The sequence below is a fragment of the Thunnus albacares genome, chromosome 5 (genome assembly GCF_914725855.1).
Source record: "Thunnus albacares chromosome 5, fThuAlb1.1, whole genome shotgun sequence".
NCBI classification, from domain to species: Eukaryota; Metazoa; Chordata; class Actinopteri; order Scombriformes; family Scombridae; genus Thunnus; species Thunnus albacares.
The window spans coordinates 25,803,244-25,829,289 of NC_058110.1; the positions used below are offsets into that span (position 1 = coordinate 25,803,244).

Consider the following 26,046-nt stretch of genomic DNA (forward strand, 5'->3'; position numbering starts at 1 on the left):
AATATAAGAAAAATGATCAAACAATTCAATTTTATTTATATAGCACCAAATCACAACAAAAGTCATCTAAGGGCACTTTTCACATAGAGCAGGTCTAGACCGTACTCTTGAACAGTTTCCAATAACAATCAAACAATGAGAAATCGAACATAAGTAACTTCAATAATAGAGTATATTTAAATCCATCAAACCTTGTTTTTTTTCTATTTTAACACGAGTCTCAAGAACTAAATGTCTCTCATTGTGAAATTGTTTCCTTTTCCTTGAAGAAAGCAGTTAAATATTATTGGGCCTCATACTCCATGTGCATGAGACAAAGGCAGGCCTGCATGCAATCACAAAGTCTGATAACAAGAAGGGCGCCAATCAAGTCCAAAACGGACTCCATCTCCCAACATGCTCTGCTCAGTTCGCATCTTGGTGTCAAGTCCGGATACTCTCATCTCTCATTGGCAGAGACGCTCCAACACCAGAGGAAGTCACAGCATCACAGCCATGACGTCATCGCCCCTTTAACTACTGGCTGCACACAGAAATCTTTGCCTACTACAAACCATGCAGGAGGAGGCTCTGTCCCTTCGTGAGCCAGTTTACTAAAGGGGGTAACCCCGTGCACACCCTCGAGCTGAAACTTTGCCCTGCGATCAACCAAACAATCACCAGATCCAAGAGCAGACAGCTGCCACCAGCACTTTCACTGCCTGCGGAAGGAAGAAAAGGATTTCTTCACGAAGATGCAGATAACTTCTATGCCCCGCTCTTCTTCAACTAAGTCAACTCGGCTGTTTTCTCCGCCACGCTGCCAAGGATCAGCTTGCCGTGAAACCCGCCGACAGAGCATGAGGACGGCCCCATCAGCATCTGAAATGGACCAAAGACGGACTGAAACACACACCCTGCTTGCTTTCTGAAGCGACCAAGAGGCTTAAGTCTGGGCGGAGACAGTGTTAGATGGTGTATTTTCATCTTCAGTGCTGTTAACTTTTAGCTTTTCAAACTTTATTGCTCATGTTTGTTGTGTGAATTGACGGACCACCGAGTCCCTTTGTGCTGTTTTACTCTGAGGAATATTTGAATTTTGCTGCCTGTTAAGTCGTGTTTACCACACTAGACTGTCTGTGTTTATCCCGCTTGGGACTGCTATGTTCGTGCCACTGAGTGAGAAAGTAAGTTGCTTTGTCGATCAGAAGTCAGACAACGTGCGTTACAGACTGCCGTCCGTATGCGCGCTCTCTGTGGACAAAGCAACCGCTTCTCTCCCCCCCACGGTCACTTTCCCTCCTCTTTCTTCTGTGGTGGAAAACTGTCCTTCCATGAATAGGCTAGTAATTGTGCAAAGAAGACATTTACATCTATAAGAGATAGTTCCCAAGGGAATACGGAAGGGGAGAATCAGCAATGTCGTATTTTAATCTTCTGTGTGTGATGAGCGAAGGCCACTTGGCCATGTGTATTGGGAGAAATGTGGAAGAGGCCAAGTACAACTGATACCTGTTAGAGAAGTGTGAAACACCTTTTGTTTTCTGTAGCTGAGCCATGTCTGGATTATTACCAAAGTGTTAAGATCAAGCGAGGTGGGGTTTAGCAATAAAGCTCCACGTTAGGAGGGGTTATGAGAGGTATATACTTATATGTTTTATGATTTTTCATTAGATTCTTTATCCCGGGATCAAGGCCTCGGTTTGCTTTGTATTGCTCTTTATGCAGAGTAAACCTATTCACATTGAACTCTACCAGCTTCCAGTGTATTTCTTTGAGTCTTTCTCTTATAAGTTTTGAGTTTAATACTAAGTTGTGGGTGACCTGAAGATTTATTGGCCCATCTGAAGATTTCTCCACAACACTTCCCTCTCGTATTACTAACCCACATACACACACACACACATCTTCTTACACATCTGACGGTCAGATAACGTGGGACACAGTGCCACTCTGCCCCTCTTTATCTACCATCGGACACCTGTGTTTTACATGGAATTGGGTGAGTTTAGAGACGCCGACCTCTAGGCGGCGCCATTTTGCTATTCTAACCAAGACACCATGGTCATTTCCGCCATTTGGTTTTGGCGTGACATGACTTCCTCCCAGTCACGTCACCATCTTGCCACGCACCCATACCCACACCCACACACAAATACATGCTCCCGCTTGCATGTGTTTTCGCTGTACACAGCTGTTTTGTGTATGTTATTGCTTAGGTAGGATTAGATTTTAGGATAGTGATTTATTGATCAAAGCATCGGCTAACTTTGTTAACTCTGCTATAGTTTAATAAACACTGTTATATCTTTAAAGAGAAGTCTTTTGTCCTTATTGTGTTTTATATATTGTGAAAAGTGGCTGATTGAGAGAGTCACAGCTCGAACTCAAACCTTCATTCACCTGTGAATGTTGATATCCCTCAGATTTTAGCATTCTAGATGAACTCTTTTATGAGACTACCTTATTGTTTGGTTATTGGTCCTGGTTTCCGGGTGGTGCCCTGTAATTATTAATTCATATTAATTATACACATTATAATTATCTCTGATAATTATTAATAATTGCTAATATCCAACCGTGCTCCTCACAAATCCAACAGTTGGTGTCCCCATGTGAGGCTCTTTAGCAGTTGGTGCCCTGTATTATTAATTAATATTAATAATATCTTGATTTTATAGTTCATAATTATCTCTGATAATTATGAAAGCGCTTTTACACTACAAGCCACATTCACCCATTCATACAGACATGCATACACTGATAGCAGGGGCTGCCATGCAAGGTGAGTGATTAAAGGTGCTAAGGTGGGTGGTAAAGGTGAGTGATAAAATAATGTTAAAATATAACACATGCAATAAAATGAAATAACAACAGTATGAAATCACTAAGTATCTAGTTAACTTCAACACAAAAGGTTCAAAAAGAGAAATCATCAAGTTTCATATGCAACAAGTTTAGCATTGATCCATCTGTGAAAGGTGAAGGTGATCATAAACATGAACATGAAAAATGACGGACGATTACAAGGTCAGTATAAGATACAGTATAATATCTGATAAAAGGTACAATTTTAGGCAAAGGGAGGAAACATGCTTTAGATTAATCCCACAGAGCTATGTCTCCATTGCTGGATATATCTCAACACTGCTGTTTGTAACACGAATACCATACCATTGTGCCCAAAACTGTGTGTCCTTGCCTCCGTGGGTGAAACGGATGTATCTTACTCCTGGTCCGTAGTCCTGGAATACATGGGTCATCTGAAAAATAAATATCAGTCAATCTAGAGTTGTCTTTGGGATTTGTTCCTCTGCTAAAAACATCATTTTTTTATCAGTTAGGGCCCCGTGCTCTGTTCATAGCTGATTCCATTTCTGATCGTTCCACTGCTCAAAGTAAACCGTCTCAGCAAATAGTTGGACAGGCCTCTTACTTTGAGTCAGCAATTCTATGCGGATCAGATATTCAGAGCCACAATCCCATCGTGGTGCATACCTAATGTAAGACAGACACACAAGCATGTGAACGTACATTAGATGCTTATTTACTTTGAGTGATTTGGAAACAGTTTTGAAATTTAGGACTCCAAAGTCTCCAAAGAGATTACAGCATTATTCCATTTGTTGACGTATAATGACATTGTTAATACCATGTTTTTTTAACTCTGCACAATAATTGGCTGTTAAATCTAGATTGTGTCAATTTACCATTAATTAAGGAATTTACGTAATGAGCTGTGACAATATTTAATGTGTATTGTTCCCAAAAGTGTAGTAGATGTGTGCATCCAATAAACTTCAAACAGGTGCTGGACCAAAGAAACAATGCAACAAAGAAAGATGAAGGTCCATACACTGTAGCTCCTTTTAATGAGACATCCACCAGTGACGTTTCGAGCTACATGCTCTTCAGACTGTAGCAGCATGTAGCTTGAAACGTCACTGGTGGATGTCTCATTAAACTGCATCTAAGGGAGCTACAGTGTGTGGACCTTCATCTCTTTATGTGTATTGTTCTCACCAATCAGATACTTTGATGTCCGGCTGGAAGTGATCCATAAACGACAGGTTGTACCCTTCCACCTCCAGATCAACCAGCTGGGACTTCATACACATGCTAAAGATAACAGAATAAGTTTTAGTGATTACATAATTTGAATGTAGTACATAATATAATTGCCATATGATTTCTGCACCACCTCTGGTGTAAACTCACCCATAAGAGGTCACAAAGTTTTTCTGGGCCACTTCATTTGGATGTGGCACCATGACTCCCTCTACTTTCCATCTATGACCACTGTTCTCCACAATTTACCAATGATTCATCTCATCTATAAAAACAAAAAGGATAGTTGTAAAAGAAATTATTTTGGAGAGCAGGAAAACAACGTTGAGTAGAGTGAATTTTGCAGCTTCTTATGCTCTCCTCTTGGATTCTTTAGAAGACTCCTTCTCTTCTTGCACAAGAAATAAAACAACCTCCAGTCTTTAGCTATTTTCGAGGGATTGCTGAGATGATATCCTGCTCTTCTACATTGGGCACAACTCGAGGCAGCCCCGGAAAGAAACCACCCTTAGTGGTGCTGTGGGGGTTAAAAAACACACACCACAGTCTTTTCTCAAATCTACCAACAACTGACCTCAGCACCTATGTAACATAAGATGGAAAATGAAACCCACTTGACAACAATGGTAAAAGTAAGTTAAAATAAAGTGAAAATAGAATACATAGAACACATAAAATGTGTACTTCAGTGGTGGTAATTTCAGACCTAATAACCAAAAACTCAGAAAGTATTTCACCATGTGTGGACAATCTGTAAATCGGCGCCTAGGTCTCTGAAGCCATAAGCAAACAGAACCTCCTTTTTCCCAATGGACACGGACTCACCACTGGCCTTGATTAACTGAAATAAGCCTCTTTCGGCTTACCGCAGAACGTCTTCCCACGGGTTTAACCTCACTGTGGGTCTTATCTTTGTCGAGCGCAAGTTGAAGCTGCCCCAGAAAAAAAAAAAAACACCCTTAGTGATGCTGCGGGGGTTAAAAAACACATAACAAAGTCTATTTTCTCAAATCTACCAACCACTGACCTCAGTACCTGTGTAACATAAGATGGAAAATAAAGCCCACTTGATGAACTAAAAATATCTAGAATGCGTAATATAAGGTGGAAGAGAAAACCCACTGACACATGAAATAGAATTCACACTGAATAATAAAACGAATAAGAATATAATAAAAATAAGTTAAAACATAGAATACATAGAATGTATAAAATAGAGTAAAATACAACATTTTAAAATAAGTGCAGTAGTGCATAAGTGTGAAATTGACTGAAAAGCTAGTTGAAGGCAAAAGTGATGAGATAAGTTTTCGGCTTTCTTTTAAAAAATATTTAGTGAGCTGGCTTCCCTGATATCTACAGGTAGTGTGTTCCATAGCTTTGGGGCATAACTGACAAAGGCTGAATCTCCGATTTTCTTTCGGCTGTTACTGGGAACCACCAATAAACCAGCAGCAGATGATCACAGTGTTCTTGAAGGCAAACAGTTAACAAGGAAGTTAGCCATGTAGCTTGGTCGTCGCCCATTAAGGGCTTTGCATGTAAGCCAGTGCAGAGCAGCTAAAACTGGACTAATGTGTTCTCTCCTCTTAGTTCTGGTTAATAGCCGAGCTGCAGAGTTTTGAAAGAGCTGAAGTCTCTCAGTGGTTTCTTTCAGGAGGCCAATAAAAAGTACATTACAGTAATCAATTTGGCTTGAAATTAAGGCATGAATCAACTGTACAACTTGTACAACTGTTCTGTCCCTTTGTTGCAAAAAACGGTTTATAGTAACACAAATGCAGATAAAAAAAATGACAAAGCTTTTAAATAATGATCATTTTAGCCCAATTTTAGTGTACAACTTCGCAGTTCAGAGACCAAAACAAAGTGTGCATTTTTGGAGCCAGAAGTGATGAGGAGTGACCATATACACCAAAAAAAGTTTCTAGCTTCTGGGTTTGCTTCTGCGTTGTGCAGCCCACTGAATATGCGCAATGGTGTTTCCTCCGCTGGCCCCACCTGCAAGTTCCCGTTCGGCCAATAGACTTTACATTGTGATGATGTCACAGATTTTTAAATCGCTTTTCTCAGTTCGAGGAAAGTTTTACAAATGTAAAACCATTTGAGTCATAATTGATATTGTTTGCAGTTTGAGGTGTCCTGTCGTCAATTTAACAGACGTCTCTTTTACAATGGTGGTCTACGGGGAAAATGCTTTTTGGGCTACAGGGGGGTTTTTCGCTGCAATACCATGAGTGACCACTTGGAAAAACTAGCTGCAAGGCTGAGCAACAGAGTCCTATCCAGCTCTTATAATACATCCATGGCATGGTTAGCACAGTGCATTTAGTCTATGGTTAACTGTGATAATGATGATAATGAGCCCAGCTGAAAAAAACTAAACTTTAACCTATAAAAAACGTGGATGTATGATGATATTGAACCGTTGAAATATGATTGTATAGTTTACAAAAACACAATTATTAAGTATGGATTTCAAGTATATATTTAACCACAATTTAACTATAATTCCTGTAGCGGCACGATCTTTGTCGTCTTGTGTTTTCTGATATCCGAGGATGATGAAGTTTTATGAAGCAGTGTCTAGGTGTGAATTTTCTTTGATTTTTACACAATTTATCATGAAATTTGTGCTATATTTTGCTTGTGATTAATCAACAATCTGGTATTGTGATAAATCCTAACTCTAATTTCAAATACAGTATGTTGGTGACAATTTCCTGGAAATTTTCTGAGTAATTTGCAGGTACTTAAGTTAGTTAACTTTTAAGACATTTTACAGAAAGGGTGGTGCAATTTGGTATAAATTATGAGAAAAAAAAAAGTTTAGTTGGTTCAGTTGTTTGTACTGACTCACTGTATTTGGGTTCATACATAGTTGATAATTTGCAAAAAATTCTTCAACAGAAAGAAAATACTGTGTAGTGTAGTTTTGTGTGTCAAACTACAAAAAGATGATTTTATTTAAATAGAACTGATTATACAACAAAAACAGTTGAGCATTACACACTTCCATCACACCTTACACATTACAGTGTGGTGCAAAGCAGCAGTGCAAAGAAAATTTCATTAAAACTGATATGCCAAACAGTAAAGCTGCATGGTTAAGCTTTCACAAAGAGAATACCTTTAGTTCTGATGTCAACTTGTGGATAAACGTCCCAAACCATTTATCGTTCATCCAGGGCCTAAACAGGCTCTTTCTTTGATGTCAACAACGTCGACAAGTAACTAATACTGAGGAGATGGATTTTATTCCCAATGAGGTCTGGTTATCATTACTGCAATGCATTGTTCCCTCGAATGACAACAGCACAACACTGATGCAATCATTGGACTTCAAATGCATTATCATTAATCTACCTTTCAATGAATATGACTGAGAAGCAAGCAAACATTGGTATTTGGTATTTATGTATTTATTGGGATCATGTACCGTGTTAAACATAAATGTTAACATTTGATGTACTGAACCAGAGTTAGCTTATAGCTAATTTTCATCTGCAATCCCTTACAATTAAAACATATAACAGCACAATAACAAACAGTACAAAGCAAAAAAACACAGGACACATTATACAAAATGCAAAGCTACACACAATAACACATCACATACACCCACAATGTCAACTAGAAATTAATAATGTAAGCTTGTCAAATTAAAAGCAAGATTATTTGCATTCATGAGAAGACCATGAGATGAAATTTAGATTCATTGGTTACAGAGCTGAGTAGTTTTTAGCAGATTTTTTAATTTGGTTTTGAACGTACTGATGGAACTGCAGCTCTTCATATCATCAAGTAAGACATTCCACTGAGTTGTGGCTTTCACAGAGAAAGCTGACTGCCCAAATGCAGTGCGATGAAATGGTAACATCAGATAGTCCATTCAAAGAGCCTGTTCTCCAAAGCTGCTTTGGTACTGTATGAAGCATATTGTCCATATGGTTTCCATGACTGCTTGTCATGCAACAACACTAAAGGGTAAGTAACAAAATTATAAAGTTATTTGGGCTCCAATGGAAATTTTCATGATGTCATGACCTGGCTAAAGTGGCCACAACAAAAGGGAGACACAACTTGATAAAGCTTCAACAAAAGATATCTATTTAAGCAAATTAAAGAGATAACTGAATATTTACAATATGAGGCATGGCAGTCAGTGGGATCAGTGGTGTATGTGATGCATGGTTGTAGGCCTGGGCGATATGATCAAAATCTCATATCCCGACATAGGTAATTTCGTATCCCGATAACAATACCTATCCCAATATAGCACTTAGCATATAGCATTTTAATTCAATGAATAAATAGTTTCTGGTTCAGATATAGCACATTTTAATTCACAATGTAATAAGTGTAGTGTAGTCAACTTGAGTACTTCAACTGGTTCACTGTCTCTCCTGTGTGTGCAGCACACACATGGAGGGCTCAGAGTAGTGCAACCATAAATGACAGCAAAAGCAACAGAGACTCTCACACTGAGCTCACATTAAACAAGTGCACATAAATCTGGTAAATAGCATAAATAAAGACAACCCCTACTGCATTTTGCTGCCATTTATGGTCACGTGTGCAGTGTAGCAGAGGAGAGACAGACAGCGGTGGAGAGTTGGAGAGTTGACGACAACTAAACTCGTTACATTACTGTAAGTGCAATAAAAGCTTTGTCAGTAAAAAGCCAAGAAGAGTAATTTATCAATGTAATCTGTGCAAAAGTCAGACAGACTCCAAATGACAAAAAATATTGCCATAAAGAACGTGATTTGCGTCACAACGATTTAAAAACAAGCATAAAATGAAACGATAGATGTTTTTCTCTCATCACACGATATATATCGTCATATTGCGCAGCCCTACATGGGTGGTGAGTGTGCGTGTTGACAGGTGCATGAAAGCAAGGTAAAGAACTAAAGCAACATAACAAAATCAAAAGAGAGAAGAGCAAAGCTGCTGCAGCTGTAGTAGCAGAGTGGAAAGTGAGCCAAAGCCAAAGAGAAGCTGCTAACTGCAGCCAACTGGGAACACCAGTGCCAGGTGTTCCCAGTTGAGCTAACAAGCCACCTGTAGAGCAGAGAAGACAGACAAGTGAATATACAGCAAACAAAAGATGACACATCAGAGATCATCACCCCCACTTTGACTTATTTTTCAATAGATTTACTCTAATAAGATCTTTATGTTTCATTATGTATTGAAAAAATTAATAAAAATCTTTACAGAGAGAATTTGTATTTTTTTCCAAAAAAATGACTCAAAATGATTAGTCAATTGTAGAAGTAGTTAACTATCCACCTGTTGCAGCTCTTGTGTTCTTAGCTGGCTTGCTCTGTTTAGAGTAGAAGGGTGTGTGAACTTCTGTGCTTCTAATGCTGTTACAGTCAGTCACGGGATAACGTTAAGCAAGCTGTTGATGGTCAGCAGAAACTGACGACTTGTTAAACTACGATGTTTCCTTTTCAAATGGAGGTTTTGGAGTTATTTGATGGGGGTGTCTGATTTTTTAATATCCTTTAACTTGGTCTGAGTAACTGCTTAATTTCACTTCTGCTTTTCAGCAATATTTAGCTAGTAAAGTAACATATGCACTTTCTATACTTAATTATTATTTGCATCTAAATTGGCCAACGCTTACATCTACATTTGGGGGTGAGGCTGGAAGTGAAGTCTGCTTCTTCCTCAGATTTTGGCCTGACTCTGAGCTGTTAGTTTCATCCATAGCGTTCCTCTTCTTATCTGGGTCTGGGGCAGACAGGCCAGCAGTAGTTTCACAATTAAAGTGTGGTGTGGAGAAAAGTAAAAAAGAAACAGACACAAGTGTTGCCTCACATAAAAGTTAACAATTGACCTCTATACTAATCCCTCCAGTTAAGGAAGTTAGTCCCTTGCGGTCAAAACATTCTTAGTTTGTGTCATCCCTGGGAGTGGGCAGAGAGCAGTGCATGAAGGAGAAAACAATTAGGAAAAATAATGTAAACTGTAGCTGAGATTGAACCGTCTCAATCAAATTCAACAGATTAAAAAACACAATAGGCCAGAACATATTTCACACCTCTGGATTTTAAAACTAAATGTCCTCTTTGAGTGCCCGAGGAGTTCACAGTACTCTACATATCTCTCTATATAATAGATCCCTCTCACATGTTGACTTGTCAAAACAAGAAAAGCACAGGTGGAATTAGTAACTAATTAATGAATTCCATTTAGGTAAGCCAGTTCCAGGGCTCTGGTGTTGTGCATGGGCACTTGTTGCCCCCCCCCCTGGCCTGGTGGATGTCAGGAGGGGTGTGTTCATACACCCTGCAGATTTATGTAAAAAGAAAGAGGTTGTGTTCAGCTCGACTGCAGGATTTATTCTGCTCCTTCAACATCAGAATACTGAGGTCATCAACAAAATGGTTGTTGTAGCATCAGGTAAGTTACAGTATCTTCAAGTACAAGAGGTATTCACAATATCTTCAGAAAGTACTTAAGTAACCATAGCATAGACAAATACATTGAAAAAACTATTTGTTCTCGTTTGGTTACTACAACTAACATTTTCCAAAGTTCATCACATTGCAGATAAAACAATAATATACAACCTTACAGTGAGTAACTATTAAATTTACCAATCATATTACTCCTACTCCATTGCCACACATTCACAAATTATTGTATTTACACCTCTTTTAAAGTCAGTAACAAACACACATATATAGGAAAACAGTTTAACAGACTGTGAAATACATGCACTTGCACTTTATGTAGCCTTCAGATCCGTCAACAAACCAAAACAAACCCCTTTGCATGTGTCATTAGCATTTCTATTATACTGTATATATTACCATTACTAATAGCATATGGACTGCTAGCCTAGCATGACAATTTATAGCAAAACATCACTATTCCGACCATGGATGTATAATAAGAGTTGAATAGGGCGCCGCCACTCAGCCTTGCAGCCAATTTTTCCCAGTGGCCACTCGCAGTATTGCAGTGAAAAATCTCCCTGCGGCCCAAAAAAGATTTTCCCATAGACCACAATTGTAAAAGAGACACCTGTAAAACTGTTGACAGGACGCCTCGAACTGCCAACAATGTCAATTATGACTCTTTCTATTATGAACTTTTGATCCATGGAGGTTTTATGTTTGTAAAACTTTCCTCGAGCCGAGAAAAGCGATTTAAAAATCCTTGACTTCATCACAATGTAAAGTCTATGGGCTGAGCAGTCGTCCAAATTAGTCAAATCAATTATCTTTCAGCATAACAGACTTTTTAGTGCCAAAGTCCATCTTTTTTTTTTACTATTCTTCCACCGCAGCTCAACAGGGAAACACTGTCTGAGGAAACACAAAGAGAGAATTTTATGCTAAAAAAAACTGTAAATGTGGCAGATATCCACTTGATATGAGTAACTCAGACTGCTGAAGCCTCATATAGGTTTCAGATAAATTTTTAAATACATTTTTGCTCAAAATGACACTGAATTTTGGTCCCCATCACTTTGTTCAGCCTGTCTTTTAATTTAGATTCTCTGCCCAGTAAACATGTAAATTGCTTTCACATCTTAAATAGCCTTTCAGCTGAGATGTTTTCTGCAGCTTTTGACCCAAGCGCAGCATTGTCTTCTCATGCTGACATTGCTTGTCTGGTGCACTCATTTAATACACATTGCTCTGCCATTTTGACGAAAGTGGCTCTTAGCAAAATGAGACTTGTTCCTTTTGTCAATTTGTTGTCTCCCTGGTTAAATGACACTATTCTTTGTTTCTGGTGTAAATGTCAGAGGGTAGAGTGACTGTGGAAATCCACTAAGCTCCATGTGCACCGTCTCCATTACAAAGACCTTTTAACTGAGTTTAATAACTTGGTTAAGGATGCAAGGGCTTCTTACTTTGCTCACCTAATTTCCTCCAGTAAACATAACCCCAAAGTCCTATTTGACACCACCAACACCTGATGTGTCTGTATTTTCAAATAACGATTGAAGTAACTTTCTCTTTCATTATGGATAAGATTAGAGATGTCTGGGCTAGCATCATCCCCTCTTCTTCCCAGTAGGACCTCATTGATCTGGTGGGCAGTATGAAACCTTCATCAAGCCCTGTAGATGTTTTACCACCTTCCATGCTTAAAAATGTACCTGGATCTATTGGTCTATGCTTGATATCTATTATAAATAGCTCCCTGCTGGTTGTGTCCCACCTTATTTTAAACATATAGTTGTTCAGCTTCTTCTAAAAAAAACTAAACTTGACTCACCCCTTCCTAAAAACTACAAACCTATATCTAAGCCTAAATAGAAGCCTCTATCTAAGTCTTAGATAAAGTTGTTGCCAAACAGCTCACTGATGTCTTGGCTGCTCACAGCATTTTAGATATAATCCAGTCTGGTTTCTGTCAGAAGCATTCCACTGAAACAGCTCTTCTCAGAGTCTCCATTGACATAATGATGTCTTCTGATGTGGGTGAATGCTCTGTTTTGGTGCTGCTGGATCTTAGTGCAGCTTTTGAAACTGTAGATCACAGCATGCTGACTGAAAGGCTTAGGCAGTGGGTGGGTGTCTCTGGGAGCACCCTGGACTGGTTCTCCTTCTATCTCTCGGATGGGTGTTTTTCTGAGTTTGCATGTCTGAATCTGTTGTCCTTTCCTGTGGTGTGCCTCAGGGTTCTGTCTTGGGTCCTATATTATTTCCTTTGTATATGCTTCCCTTAGGTCATATTATTAGCAAACTTAAAGGATTCTCATATCACTGTTACACAGATGATATCCAACTGTATGTCTCCTTTAATCCCGATGAAACAAACTGACTGTTTTGCACAATTGTCTGACTTCCATTAAGAGCTGGATGGCTAACAACTTTTTATAGCTAAATGCAGATAAAACTGAGGTCCTTATCATTGCTTCAGATAGCATAGTTTTCAAGGTTGCTCAATGTATTGGGTCCCTTTCTTCAGCTGTACAGTCTAATCTTAGAAATCTCTGTATTATGTTTTATCAGGCTATGTACTTCAATCAACATATTAAATCGTTGACCCGTACATGTTTCTGCCATTTAAGAAATATTGTTAAACTCAGTTCTGTTGTATCACAACTTGAGCAAGAGATGATTATTCACGCCTTTATACCATCCCAGCTAGACTACTGCAATTCCCTTTTCACGTGCCTCAGCAAGTCATCCTTAGACTGTCTACAATTGATCCAGAGCGCTGCTGCAAGGATGTTGACCAGGTCCAGCAGGACGACTCACATCACACCCATCTTATCTTCTTTACATTGGCTTCCCATCAAGTTTAAGATTCATTTTAAGGCTCTTGTTTTCACATAAAGAGCCCTGCATGATCAGACACCTGTGTACATTTCTGACCTGCTCCATCTTTATATCACCAGTAGCAACCAGGGCTTATTGGTTGTCCCTTGCTCTCAACTGAAAACAAAAGGTGATTGTGCCTTTGAAGTGGTGGCTCTGACACTGTGCAATGCTCCACCTATAGACATATGACCTGCAGTCTCTGTTGATGCCTTCAAAAAGCAGCTGAACTCATTTATTCAAACTGGCCTTTGTCTTGCCTGTCTAGTGTTTGTAATTTTGTGTTTTTAAGGTCTGTTGTTGCTTGTTTTATTGTTTCTTTTTTACTGTTTTCATGGTCTTATTTGAATACTAATTTATTTTAATTAATTTTAATACTATTTTTATACTAAATAAACTTTATTTACTTACATTGAAAGTGCATTTGAAGGGGATCTTTTAATACCTAGTATGAACAGGAGGAATGATTACAGTGAGCAAAACCTCTTTCAGTGTTCATATGGGCACCTAAATGTTGTTTGAAGACAAATTTGAAAAACTGTGAGCCTATCCTTTAATGTTATTTACACCTGTTTTTCTTGCTTTGAAAGATCTGCTATTAGGGGACATAGTAAACAGTTATTTCTACTGTTACAATACTTACATGTACTCTGTACTCATTGACAGTTTCTGTCTCAAGCCTTCCCGAGTGAGGCCAATGTATTGTACCTCTCATCCACATACAGTAGTCTTTAAACACACAACACCTTTTAATTGTATTGATCATCAGGTTTTATAATTCACTGGTTACATTCAATCATCAAACCATCAAATCATATCATGTCATGTATCCTGGAAAAATTACTGGTAAAAAAACTGCCTCATGATGAAATTGTAAAACTCAATTAGACTTTTCAAGAAGAATGGCACATTAGGGTTACAGGAAACATCTGGTCAGTTTGTCTGCCCTCATCGCACGATCCACTTGTGATTATTGGAAAGGCAGGGTTGCACTTCTCACAGGAAGTAAAACAATCTCTGGTCTTGTAGTGCTTTCAGTTAATCCATTAATTTTCCATTTGTGGCAAGCTAACTGGCAAACAAGTGAAAGGAAGGAATATCCACGATCATCCGGACTTCACAAACAGTTTGTCTGACAGATTATGTGTAACAGTTGCATGCAGTCATCAACTGAAGATGATCGGCATGTAGAATAAATTTAAACTCTTATACTCGATCAAATCAAGGCCAATCAACACTTTCTATATTCAAATCAACTCAACAATATTCAGATTAAACCAAGATAACCCAAATATTTCACCTTACAAGCATTACAAAAAAAAACTAAATAATACCAAAATGTTTAAACAACATGAGAGAGACTGAAATCTTTAATAATATGGCAAATAAACAGAGGTGCATTCATGTCTTCAATCACATAGGCACTGCAGTTTGTGTACAATACAGTACATAGAACTTGATCATAAATTACAAGCCCTACCAAAAATAAATGGACACCAATGAGGCTAGAAGACCTGTGAAATGAGATGGCAGCCATTGATTTTGGTGTCACATTAGAATTTCAAGCAGGCCACAACCCTGTCCATGGATACTGAATTAGGATCAATCCAGTCTGTGATGGTTTTACTCTGCTCTGCATATTTGAATGAACGCTATAAAGACAAAAGATAAATGCACATTTTCTGAGAAATAAGGATAGATCCATGTCGTATCTAAAACAGAGCTTTATCCATCTTCTGTCAAACAGCTGAGAGATGTGTCTTTTTGGTCAGCAGAGGAGCCCCTATGTGTCTGCATCAATCCTGTGAGCTGTACAGAGGACACAAGAACAAAGAAGTCAGAAATAACGCTGCTGGCAGGCACATGAAAGTGGCAGGTAATATAGCTCAGTGGAATTTAGGGGACATTCTCAAAGTGGAGATAAAATATTTTAAGATATGTTGCATCAGACTACAAAGTGTTCAAGTTAATTTCCCCTGCTGTCAGTTACCTCTACATCTGAAACAAGGGCACGTTAGACTCATTCAAGAGAGTATATGATCTACCAGATCATTAACCTGCACTGAAGTAGCTTAACACTACAGTAATGGGGGCAAGAATGCAACGCAGTATCTATATGATAGAGTCACTGTGCTGTGCTGGGACTTACATTGCTTTGGTATCCTGAGTGGTTCCGTGTCTCCTGACAGGACTTGATGCATGACTCCGCGGAACTGATACAGCACCTTCAGGCTCTTTTCCTCCCCCACACAGGGGTCATAGAAGCCAGGGAGTCCTGACTGGAAAGACAACACAAGGTCATGTACAAACTGTAAACACACAAATACATTTATAACCGGTAATTGTCATGTATAAATATATTTTACGCAACAGGAAAATACCTACATACTGTATCAATGGATCCAATATCATAACGGCACAAAAATCTAGTCTATTGCGTAGGTTTTGGGTAAATTCTGCAGGTTGGAAATGTACATACCTTTGTGGTCTCAGTCAGGATGAGTTTCGAGTCTTTCACCAGACACTGCAGTGGCACAGTCACATCAATGACCTTTGCCCTCTCGTGTTTTCTACTATTGTCTGTCACGAACTTGCCGTACCAGGCATTGAGGATGATGAGGCCTGATTTAGGAAGCAGCATCAAGAACAGTGTGAATCAATTGGAAATGTTATGCATTAAAGTGGTATGTTAATGTGTTCCAAAATGCAAATTAGTCACTAAACTGTCATACTTGAGTTGATTTTGGAAATCCAAGGAGGACAGACAACATAGACAGGATTTTTACAACACTGTCAAACACAAACCAGCACTTGCACAATAGAATATATTTCATCTTGCATGCCAGTAAATTTAGCCATACTGTTAATGACAGAACCAATATAATATATTAAATTTATTTTGCAAGTACATAACAAAAACACAGCACCATTATTTGTAATTGTAAGCTACATAGACAATACTGTTACCATTTCGTGGAGTGTGGTCCGTTGAATAAAGAAGAGCAGCTGTGTGTCTGTCATTTCACACACTGTTATTAACTGTTACAAGTGCAATGTCTAGGAGACCTCTGATGATACTACAATCAAAGCAACCTCTACAGTGACAGGTGTTATAAGCCAATTATCACTTACCAAACTCCCCAGGTGAAAATTATACTGTCTGCTGAGAGCTTTTTGTTAGTGTACTTATCAAAGGCAAACTAAAAAGCCCCAATTATCAGCAGTCAAAATAGAGTCTGGAGGGTCATTAAAAAAATCCACTGAAACGTATTTCTCTATTAACCATTTTAACCTTGTTTAAAAAGCTACCCATATCTCCACAAAATCACCCTGGATACTATCAGTGTCCACAAAGTAAGTGTCCTATGCTACAATGGAGAGGCTTTAGTTTGGATTTTCTGATGTGTGAACTGGTTATTCATAGGTAGCAGAAAACTTAACAGCAGTGATCTTTTTTTGCCAGTAGAAGACCAGTTTTGTTTCATGTAGTTAAAACACGCACTGTATCTCGGAATTTACACTTTTCTGTGAGCAACATTCAACCAGCCATCAACGCATTTCACCTAAAAAAGTATGAAAAACAGTTGAGGATCTAAGAGAATCAAATAGTTTCACAACCTGCTTAAAAAACATTATTCTGAGGATAAGCTCATCCTTTACTGATCTTACCCATTCTAGACTCCTCAGCTTCAATAATCCTGCGCACAGACTCCTGCATGAGTAAGACCTTTAGAGATGAAAAAGGCACAGGGAGAGAGAAAGAGAGACAGACACAAACAATGAGATTTCAGATCATATGGATTATACTAATGAATTTCACTAAGACTTTGCATCTTATCTAATCCCATCTCAGCCCATTTGTTACTACAGATTTCTGACTGGTGTGGGGCTTGTAATACTTCTTGACAGTCACGCACAATACCTGCATCTCTTATCTAACACTGAATAACAATACAGGATTGGCAGCACAGCTAAATGTAGGCCTATAAAGTCAACTCACAGCAGCCTCTGCCTCCTGTTTCTTCTTTGTTATGTTAGAGGCCGAGCTCTCCCGCTGCTTCTCCAAGTCTCTGTTGAGTTAAAAGATAAATGGAGGAATAAAATGAGCTCGTAAAATCTGGCCATAATAATACATGTGGCACTTCTTCCAATAACATTTCTTGCATGAAAAACACCAACATAAAGAGGGGATTTCTTACTGTTCCTTCTGGGCCTGCAAGTAGGGCCGAATAATTAGTTGCTGGAGGGCGAGGTAGAAAACCAGTGGTCCAACTGTGGCGTAAAATACAGCACTAGGCAGGAGTTGGTCGGTCAGGTGAATAGGGAAGAAATACGTCTGGCTGGCTCTGTTTAGTCTGCAGAGAGAGTTGATTTCATATTTATATCTGAACGGCTGCTAATTGGTAACTCCATCTAATATATTATCTAATTTCTATGTGAAAATGAAAGGATAGGTTAATATTTTTCCAGTATTGTCTTAAAACAATAGTCAGTCGCCCATATTAACACTGAAACAGGTTTTGTTTGCTGTAAACATCCCTGCTGTTCATACTGACCGTTAGAAGATTCCCAACTGTGCTTACAATGTAAGTGATGGGGAACAAAATCCACAGTTTATCTGAAGACAATATGAGGCTCCAGCTGTCTGAGTTAGTCAGATAATGTGGATATCTTCCAAAGTTACAGTCTTTTTCGTAAAAAAAAAAAAAAAAAACATTCTCTGTGTCTCAACGGACAGTGTTTTCCTGCTGAGCGACAGTGGAAGGATCACAGCAGAAAGGGGCACTAAATAGAGAATACTGACTTGATTTGACTAATATGGACTGAAGCCTTATATCAGCACCAAATAAACTTGGCGGATTTTATCCCCCATCACTTATAGTGAAAGTGCATTATGAGGGGATCTCTTAATGGCCAGTATGAACAGGAGGAATCATAATAATGATAATAAGTTTATTTATATAGCACCTTTCAAGAGCAGATACCACAAAGTGCTTCACAATAAAAACAACAAAAAGCAAATAAAAAAAAGCAAATAAGAGACAGAGCAACAAACATTAAATGCAGCATCCAGCTAAAACACAAGGCAAAAACAGAAATAAACAAAACAAATTAAACAAAAGCAAGTCTAAACAAATGGGTCTTGAGATACTTTTTACAAGGTGTCTACAGTGTCCACAGATCTTAAGTCCAGTCGGAGAGAGTTCCAAAGTTTGAGAGCCACAACCCTAAAAGCACAGTCTCCTTTTGTCTTGAGCCTGGCGTGAGGGACAACCTTATTGGTATTATATGGCTGCAGTAGCTCTTTAATGTAGGCAGGTTCCTGACCATGCAAGGCTCTCAAAGTGATTACAAGGATCTTGAACTGGATTCTGAATTTGATGGGAAGCCCACATCAGGATTGGTGTTACATGAGACTTTCGGGGGACTTGGTCAGGAGCTTGGCAGCAGCATTTTGGGCCACTTGTAAGAGGTTCAGGGATGTCTTGCTAAGACAGGTGAAAAGGGAATTGCAATAGTCAAGATGGGAGGAAATGAACGCATGTATAATCATCTCCATGTCAGCTATGTACACAATGGGCCTGAGCTTAGCATTGTTTCTCAGATGGTAGAAACAGGAGGGAACCAAACAATTCACATGCTGGTCAAGACTCAAAGCCTTGCCCATAGAAACGCCCAGATTATGGAGGGTAGGTTTAACAGAACAAGATAAAGAGCCAAGACTTTCCCTCACCTTGGGCACAACGTAATCAAGGGCAGAAATGCGAACTTCTGTTTTATCAGTATTTATCAGTAGAAAATTATCTGCCATCCAATCTTTTATAGAGTTGAGGCAGTTCAGTTGAACAAACAGTTTTGAAATATTTTGAGGCTTAAATTAAATGAATAAAACTTTAATGAAATGAATGAGACTGCTACTATCGTCCCTATAACAATGAAGGAGACACCTGTAAAATGACTTCTTATCTGCCCGAGTGTAAGAAAGTACGATGCAAAGAGCAATGGGCCCAGGTCAGAACCTTGGGGAACACCACAAAACAAAGATTCAGTTGATGAGGCATAATTATGAACTGTAACCAAGAAGGTCCTGTCTGACAGGTACAAGGAGAACCAATCCAAAGCTGATCCAGAGATACCCACCCACTGTCTGAGCTTCTCAATCAATATACAGTGGTCCACAGCATCACAAGCAGCACTGAGATCTAACAGAGCCAATACAAAACATTCTCCTGCATCATTTAAGACTCAGAGAAAATCTGTTTTTGTTGAATGCAACCGACAGAAACCAGACTGAAACTTGTCGATAATGTGCTCGTCAAAGACTTAGCCAACCACTTTTTCTAAGATTAACTGGCTGAGACAAGGTTACATCGTGATTCCAATGGGCATCGTGGCAACAGTGTTTTGAGTAAAACCCTCTGGAACCTACACCAAACGGGAAAGTGGAGCAAAGAGCTGCACTTACTTGATCTTGAGGGAGACACCTTGGGGCACTCCCACGCTGACAGTTGCTCCCAGGACACTGTGTCTACTGATCTTCCTCTCAGCACCGTACTCTACCACAGTCCCAAAGAAACCTGATCTGCAATATAAAGACACAGTCACTACCTCTCTACCCACAGTCAAACTTTTTTGAGTTGTCAAATTACTTACATTGCATACTCAAATGGATAGAAGTTTGAGTAGCTACAACAGGGATCTTAATATGAATTTATAATTATGTTTTCCAAATAACACATATTGCACTTTGACAACATACTTTACTGAGCCCTTAATCTTCGTCTGGTCTTCATCCTGGAACTTGTACTGGTAGCTCATCATCATAAAAGTGTGAGGAATGCCAAGCTGCAGGGACAAAAAGTAAATGATAATTTTGGCACAACAGTGACAAGCAACTGTTGATTTAATGGTGTCTTGGCCAACATTAAAGTTAAATATGACTGCTGGCTGCTAACCTGCATTGCGAAGGTGAAATGGCTGCTCTTGGTATCCCTGACAACGCTGGTGTTCATAGAGGACTGGACCCCCCAACGCCACTGCAGGTAGCCCATAGTGTTCTTGTCTAGGTGACGGGCCAGCACTGTGGTAAACCCAGGACGCACGCCTCGGGATGAAAACTGGAGCCCACACTGAGCTGTCACAAAGCTGAGGCACAAAAGGAAAAAGAAAAAAAAAATCACTGAATTGTTCATGTTGTAGAAAAACAGATTATTGATTTTTTTCTCTCTCATATTTGTAGACATACAAGCGAGGTGTCAAGTTTCGGAATATCTTCATTCCAAGGAGAGGCCCATGTGTGTCTCCAGCACCGAACTCTACCTGTGTACACACAGACAACAGATACCACTTCAACATCTTAAAATGTCAATGCCTGTTGTGCCACATAGGCTGGCAACTCTATTTGTGACAGAGTCACAGAAAGAAAGTGTGCTATTTATAGTGTACATTACAAAAATGAGTGCGTGTGGTGCCCAGTAAGAATGCAGCATACCTCTCCCCACCCCTTAGCTGAGGTGACTCTTCTCAAGGCCAAGTTAATGGTGCCACCTCCATTTCCGTTGTGGGTAGACAAAGAGCCAGACAAAATGGCTGTGTCATTTGTTGTAAGAGGAGCCTGTGGTAGAACACATACAACAACTATAAGGAATTAGCTCAAACATCTTTCCTTACAACTAGCACAGACTTGATTAATCCAAACCACATCATTGTAAACATCACTTCAAAAAGAACCTGGAGCATTGTTTTACCTCTATGGATTGTGATATGTGCATCTTGTTGATTTCCACATGTGGGACGCCTCCTCCAGCCATATCCTCATAGTCCTCCTCATAATGGTCAAAGAGGTCTGTGGCATCAATACCCACACTAATCGTTCCCTGTATATAATACATTCAGGAAACAATACTGTTTTAATTAATAATGTATATAACATGCACAAGATGCCTAATGACTCATTTAGTTCAATATGAGGCTTGTTATCTATCCCCGTGCATACCTTTGGGTTGGTCCTTTGCTGAAGCCTTCTCTCTTCTCGCTCTCTCTGAAGACGCTCATACTCTTCTCGAATCTCTGCAGGGGTTCTTTTCCTCTCCACCACCTGGAGTCAGAAGATAGGATTTGAATACAAAAGAAACGGTGGATTGGCTGCTTCACAGGTGGCAGATAAATAGTTACAGAAGAAAAAATTTCACACTCCCCTAAGTTCTTTCTGTGAAAATATTTATAAGCGTCATAATTTTTACTGTCAAGCTCACATCAGTAGTTTTAGTAAATACAGATACAGATACAAAACAAAAATGATTTCATGCAGGTTAAGGGGTGAAAGTCGTATGGTAAGAATGCAGGCTTCATCTCATAAGACTGTAATGCCAAAATATAATATGTTTATTAATGCCATATATAATAGATATGTGGTTTATACTCCTTGATACACTATATTCTTCCAATAAGTAAGTTATTCTCAAGTGAAGACCGTAAAAGGATAAAGAGCTCTTTTTATGCACATCATTTCTTTTGATGCACTTCTCTTGATGTTTCCATTTGAATACTATACATGTCAGACCTCCAGCTCAGTGGAGTTCTGAATTAAACTACCACAATGGAAAGGCATTTTTAAAAAACATAATAACACATTTGTATAATTGCTTGCCATCAACATAGTCCAAAGTTACATGAAAACTGAAATTTTGGACTTGTGTATAAAGCCCCGCCTCCTAACCTTTTTGTCCATTAAAATGCAGCAATGTCTATTTGAGACCCCTCATCACCAGTTGCATATACTGTATCTACCAGTTGTGACCAGTTCAACCAGTGATTTTCCTTGTCATTTCTATATTTGAATATTTTTTTTATTTCTGAAGAATTTAAATCATCCGTGAATCCACAAGAAAGATTTGAGTAGAGAAAATAAATCCCTCAGGTTGAGAACCACTGGTCTAAAGCGCACCAAGCAACCTAGATGTGTATAAGTGTGTAATTTATAAAATATATTGATTTGCTGAAGTTGTCAAGAAGCTGCAAAACCTAAAGATATGTTCCATCCAAACTAATCCTGGGATGCATGCTATGAAAGCATATAATTTTTCTCTGTAAAACTTGATTCTACTGGAAAACAGCCATCCATGATTGCAAATATAAACACACTACCCGCATCACCCTGAGGAAGGCAAAAAAAAGCCAGAAACATTTAGTGAGTTAAGTTAAGGTATACTGTGGAAGAGTTGTTGTTTTAATTTTGGTGGCTTTGCACTGAATCTCACACTGATCTGCACCTCACTGTGTGTGTGTGTGTTCTCAAAGTTAAAATTGCAAATGCAAACACATACTGAATTTTTCACACAGATAGACATGGTGAATAGATTTTTTTGTTACATGACATTTGGTTCTGTTTGCAGTTGGCTAGCAAAACACATATGACATTTATAATGAATTCAATATACAATATTTTTAAAAATGTATGAGGTAAGCCTGACAATCATGGTTGTGAAATTCACTCCCATGAGGCTTCACAGCTCCCCCGCCTGTAAAACATGTCCGACATGCGTCAGTGTATGTTTTGAGCTTAGTAAATAGTGAACTGTCAATCAACGCAAGGTCTAAAAAACAGTGTTTCTAACATCATGTGGTGGCTTATTTGGGAATTATTGACAACGGATTTTAGTCACTTCATCCAATAATGGACTTACCTCCCATCCTTCAACATCGAGTCCTCGCTTGCCATAGATATCATAGATAGCTCGTGCCTGTGGGTCACTAAGCACTGGAAAGAGATAGATTACCTTCAGTAATGTGAACAAACAGTATAAATTGTTTATGAATCTGGATGTGTCAGAGTAGATCGTAACATGTACAATACAACGCTAGCTTCATGTGTACCTGGAGAGGGTGTCGAATGCATGATGTGATTTAAGCTTTTCTTACCTTCATAAGCTTCATGTACGAGGTTAAAAAGCTGTTCTGCTTGACGCTTAAGCTCAGGGTCGCGGTGTTTGTCTGGGTGATACAACATGCATAATCGCCTGTAGGCCGCTTTCAGCTCCTCCTGTGTTGCCTGAAGCACAAAGTTGAAACAGAAAAAAAAAAAGTGAGAGAAAACTTTAGGGGAAACTTGATCAACACACACAAAATATTCAGCATAATGTCGCTACAACTGGCACTTATTTGAACTTTCTAAGGTCTATAAACTAGGGCTGAAACAAATGATTTTTTTCATTATTGATTAATGTGTCAATTATTTTCTCGATTAATCAATTAGTTGTTTGGTCCATAAAATGTCAGAAAATTGTGAAATATGTCGATCACTGTTTCCCGAAGCACAAGGTGAAGCCTCCAAATGTCTTCTTTTGTCTCGACCAGCAGTCCACAACCCAAAGATATTCAGTTTACAGTCATAGAAGACTAAACAAACTAGAAAATACTGACATTTCAGAAGCTAATTGAGAGAATTTTTTCTTAAACAATGACTAAAAATGATTAACTGATCATCAGAATAGTTGGAGATTAAGTTAACAGTTTGCAGCAACTAATCAATTATTTGTTGCAGCGCTACTATGAACCCTGCTGTAATGCCATTTCAGGGCTCAGATGACTTGTGACAAAACAGTCTAGACACCAAGTTGCTGATGTTGATAAATTCAGTTTATAATTACATTGTTGTGAGACTGACTGGTGCAAAAGGTCATCTATCATACCGTATTCATAGGAATTAAATCTGGACCATTGCCAACTGAATTAATTTAATTTTTGAGATCAATGGCATAAGAGACTATGAGTCATTTTGTGTTTTACTGCAACGAGATGGGTTACACGTTTTCTAACCTACTCTTGAATTTAAGATTGTCATGTAAACAAGCTTAAATTCAAGCTTTATTTGTTTGTTTTGTTTTAACACTTTGAGATTGACTGCGAATGAAAGGTGCAATATAAGTTAATTGCATTAATATTATAAATAATAATAGACATTATTTCTGATTAAAGTTTTTTATATACTTTTCCCGCACATGCTAACTTACTTAACATTAAGCAAATTATGAGAACATTCAAATTATACTTTGTTTAGTCAGTCTCGGTACCACAAAGTTGATTTAGTTTTGTAAAAGGTCATTTTCACGTCAACACACTGCACTCTGCTTTACAAATAAACTGAACATAAGCGACAGTCATTATGGCACATATTCAGAGTGTAATCTGACCAGCTGTAAGTTTCATGGTGAACCTCAAGTACAGCTGCACTGATACATGGTAGCATTAGCTAGTTAGCACAGTCCATGAGATCTTTCTGAAAGTGAAAATAACTCTCAGGTAACATTAACATTAGCCGCCATATAACCGCAGTAACACACGATAATCCAGATTACTTCATGAACTGACAGATCCTGTTGGTAAAGTGGCAACCAAACAACCTGTTGTGTGTCTTGTACAAAGTGTCCAGCCGAGGAGTCACAGCACAGAAACCAATGTCGAGGGTCACAAGTTAGCCCACCTAGCTAACGTTAAATCTGATTATACGCGCTGCCGTTAGACGTTAACCGGAGAAAGTTTACAGAGCGACTGCGACGTTCATACGCGCAGACATTTATTCAGATCACAACTGTGCAGCCTACCTCTCTTCTGACATTCAGCAAGGAATAATAATCTTCATTGGAGATCTCATCATCGTCCAAGGGAGACGCCATGTTTACACCCGGTCATCGCTTCTTCGTGTCATTTACGTCGCGTGACGACTTCGCTGCGCACTCTGTCGCCCCCTTGTGTTGCGGATGAATAAACATAATAACGTCTTTTTATTCATGCTTGTTCATGTTGTGTTGACATTTTGAAGTTTTATAAATTTGCAGGTATTCGTCTTTATTGGTATAAGGAGTGGCGCTTAGAGATCTGTTTCTAGCATAACATGTAGAGTGACATTTTAACCCCCAAACTCTGGAAGACTTACCTGCCGAGATTAGGTTTGCTAAATCTATCACTGCTTTTAAATCTCTTCTTAAAACATTCTTTTGTCTTTTCTTTTTAAAAAAAAAAGGTTTTAAAATTGTATTTTATTTCAATTTATCCATTCATATGTATTATTATTTTTTATTGTATTTTATCTTTTTGTGAAGCACTTTGTAACATGATTAAGGAAACTGCTATATAAATAAACTTAATTATTATTATTATATTTAACACTGCAGTTAACCATTTACAATTTGGCCCGTTATTTTTTTTTATGTAAATGGAAATACATAAAAGTCACTTAATGTGACATGTTAGATAAAAATGCATTTGGCTACAACGTGATATTTCAGATGTTAAAAAATGAACATACATTATTTAGAAGATAGATGGATACATGCATGCCATTCTAAAAGGGTGGGCTTATTGTCTGCAGCCTATCCACCTAGAAGCAATTAAGGCAAAGGGCGAGAAAATCACTTCACCACATTAGGTATTTCATTAGCTGATTATTACTTTCCTTGCAATAACAAAGCCGTTGGCTGTACAAGGCGCACGAGTAGCAGGCAGCGGAGGAGCTGTCCTTTCAGCACCACCACCTCAAACTATACACTGCATTTCAGCACTGGCGATCTACAGCCTGTTAATATAGGATGACGGCTGTCCTTAAGTGCTGTAGTTGGCGAGAGTGCCAAAACCAAAGTCTGTAAAGCACAATGATCTGTAATTAGATTGCCTGGAGTCATTTAACGTAGCCATACTATTT

The 26,046-nt window shown here is 38.7% G+C and overlaps 2 protein-coding genes across 3 annotated transcripts; both read right to left on the minus strand.

Moving 5' to 3' along the window:
* Positions 1 to 3,021: 3,021 nt before the first annotated feature.
* Positions 3,022 to 4,569, minus strand: LOC122982744 (F-box only protein 6-like). The gene is made up of 5 exons (XM_044352282.1): positions 4,404 to 4,569; positions 4,198 to 4,314; positions 4,003 to 4,098; positions 3,349 to 3,477; positions 3,022 to 3,246 (listed from the first exon to the last, which is right to left on the minus strand). The coding sequence occupies exons 2-5, from the start codon at positions 4,248 to 4,250 to the stop codon at positions 3,096 to 3,098; spliced, it is 429 nt and encodes a 142-aa protein (XP_044208217.1). The 5' UTR covers positions 4,251 to 4,314; positions 4,404 to 4,569; the 3' UTR covers positions 3,022 to 3,095.
* A 10,129-nt stretch (positions 4,570 to 14,698) lies between these two features.
* On the minus strand, positions 14,699 to 25,063 carry dnajc11a (DnaJ (Hsp40) homolog, subfamily C, member 11a). 2 transcript variants are annotated; one of them, XM_044352237.1, is made up of 16 exons: positions 24,950 to 25,063; positions 23,268 to 23,397; positions 23,033 to 23,106; positions 21,343 to 21,444; positions 21,095 to 21,223; positions 20,839 to 20,961; positions 20,593 to 20,666; positions 20,303 to 20,492; positions 20,107 to 20,192; positions 19,813 to 19,929; positions 17,546 to 17,701; positions 17,347 to 17,416; positions 17,016 to 17,073; positions 15,826 to 15,968; positions 15,496 to 15,625; positions 14,699 to 15,155 (listed from the first exon to the last, which is right to left on the minus strand). In XM_044352237.1, the coding sequence occupies exons 1-16, from the start codon at positions 25,019 to 25,021 to the stop codon at positions 15,130 to 15,132; spliced, it is 1,680 nt and encodes a 559-aa protein (XP_044208172.1). In that variant the 5' UTR covers positions 25,022 to 25,063; the 3' UTR covers positions 14,699 to 15,129. The 2 variants fall into 2 exon arrangements, with proteins under 2 accessions (XP_044208172.1, XP_044208173.1); XM_044352238.1 differs by lacking the exon at positions 24,950 to 25,063 and adding an exon at positions 24,749 to 24,770.
* Between the last annotated feature and the right edge of the window lie 983 nt (positions 25,064 to 26,046).

What these genes read in the sequence shown, in the direction of transcription:
- dnajc11a (XM_044352237.1), bottom strand. Translation starts at nt 25,021, where the DNA reads ATGGCGTCTCCCTTGGACGATGATGAGATCTCCAATGAAGATTATTAT. An exon ending in AAGATTAAGGGCTCAGTAAA is followed by an intron (nt 19,930 to 20,106) that starts GTATGTTGTCAA and finishes TTTATATTGCAG; the next exon opens with ATCAGGTTTCTTTGGGACTG. An exon ending in AGCTGAGGAGTCTAGAATGG is followed by an intron (nt 15,969 to 17,015) that starts GTAAGATCAGTA and finishes TTCCTAAATCAG; the next exon opens with GCCTCATCATCCTCAATGCC.
- LOC122982744 (XM_044352282.1), bottom strand. Translation starts at nt 4,250, where the DNA reads ATGGTGCCACATCCAAATGAAGTGGCCCAGAAAAACTTTGTGACCTCT. An exon ending in AACTTTGTGACCTCTTATGG is followed by an intron (nt 4,099 to 4,197) that starts GTGAGTTTACAC and finishes TGTTATCTTTAG; the next exon opens with CATGTGTATGAAGTCCCAGC. An exon ending in GACATCAAAGTATCTGATTG is followed by an intron (nt 3,478 to 4,002) that starts GTGAGAACAATA and finishes GTCTTACATTAG; the next exon opens with GTATGCACCACGATGGGATT.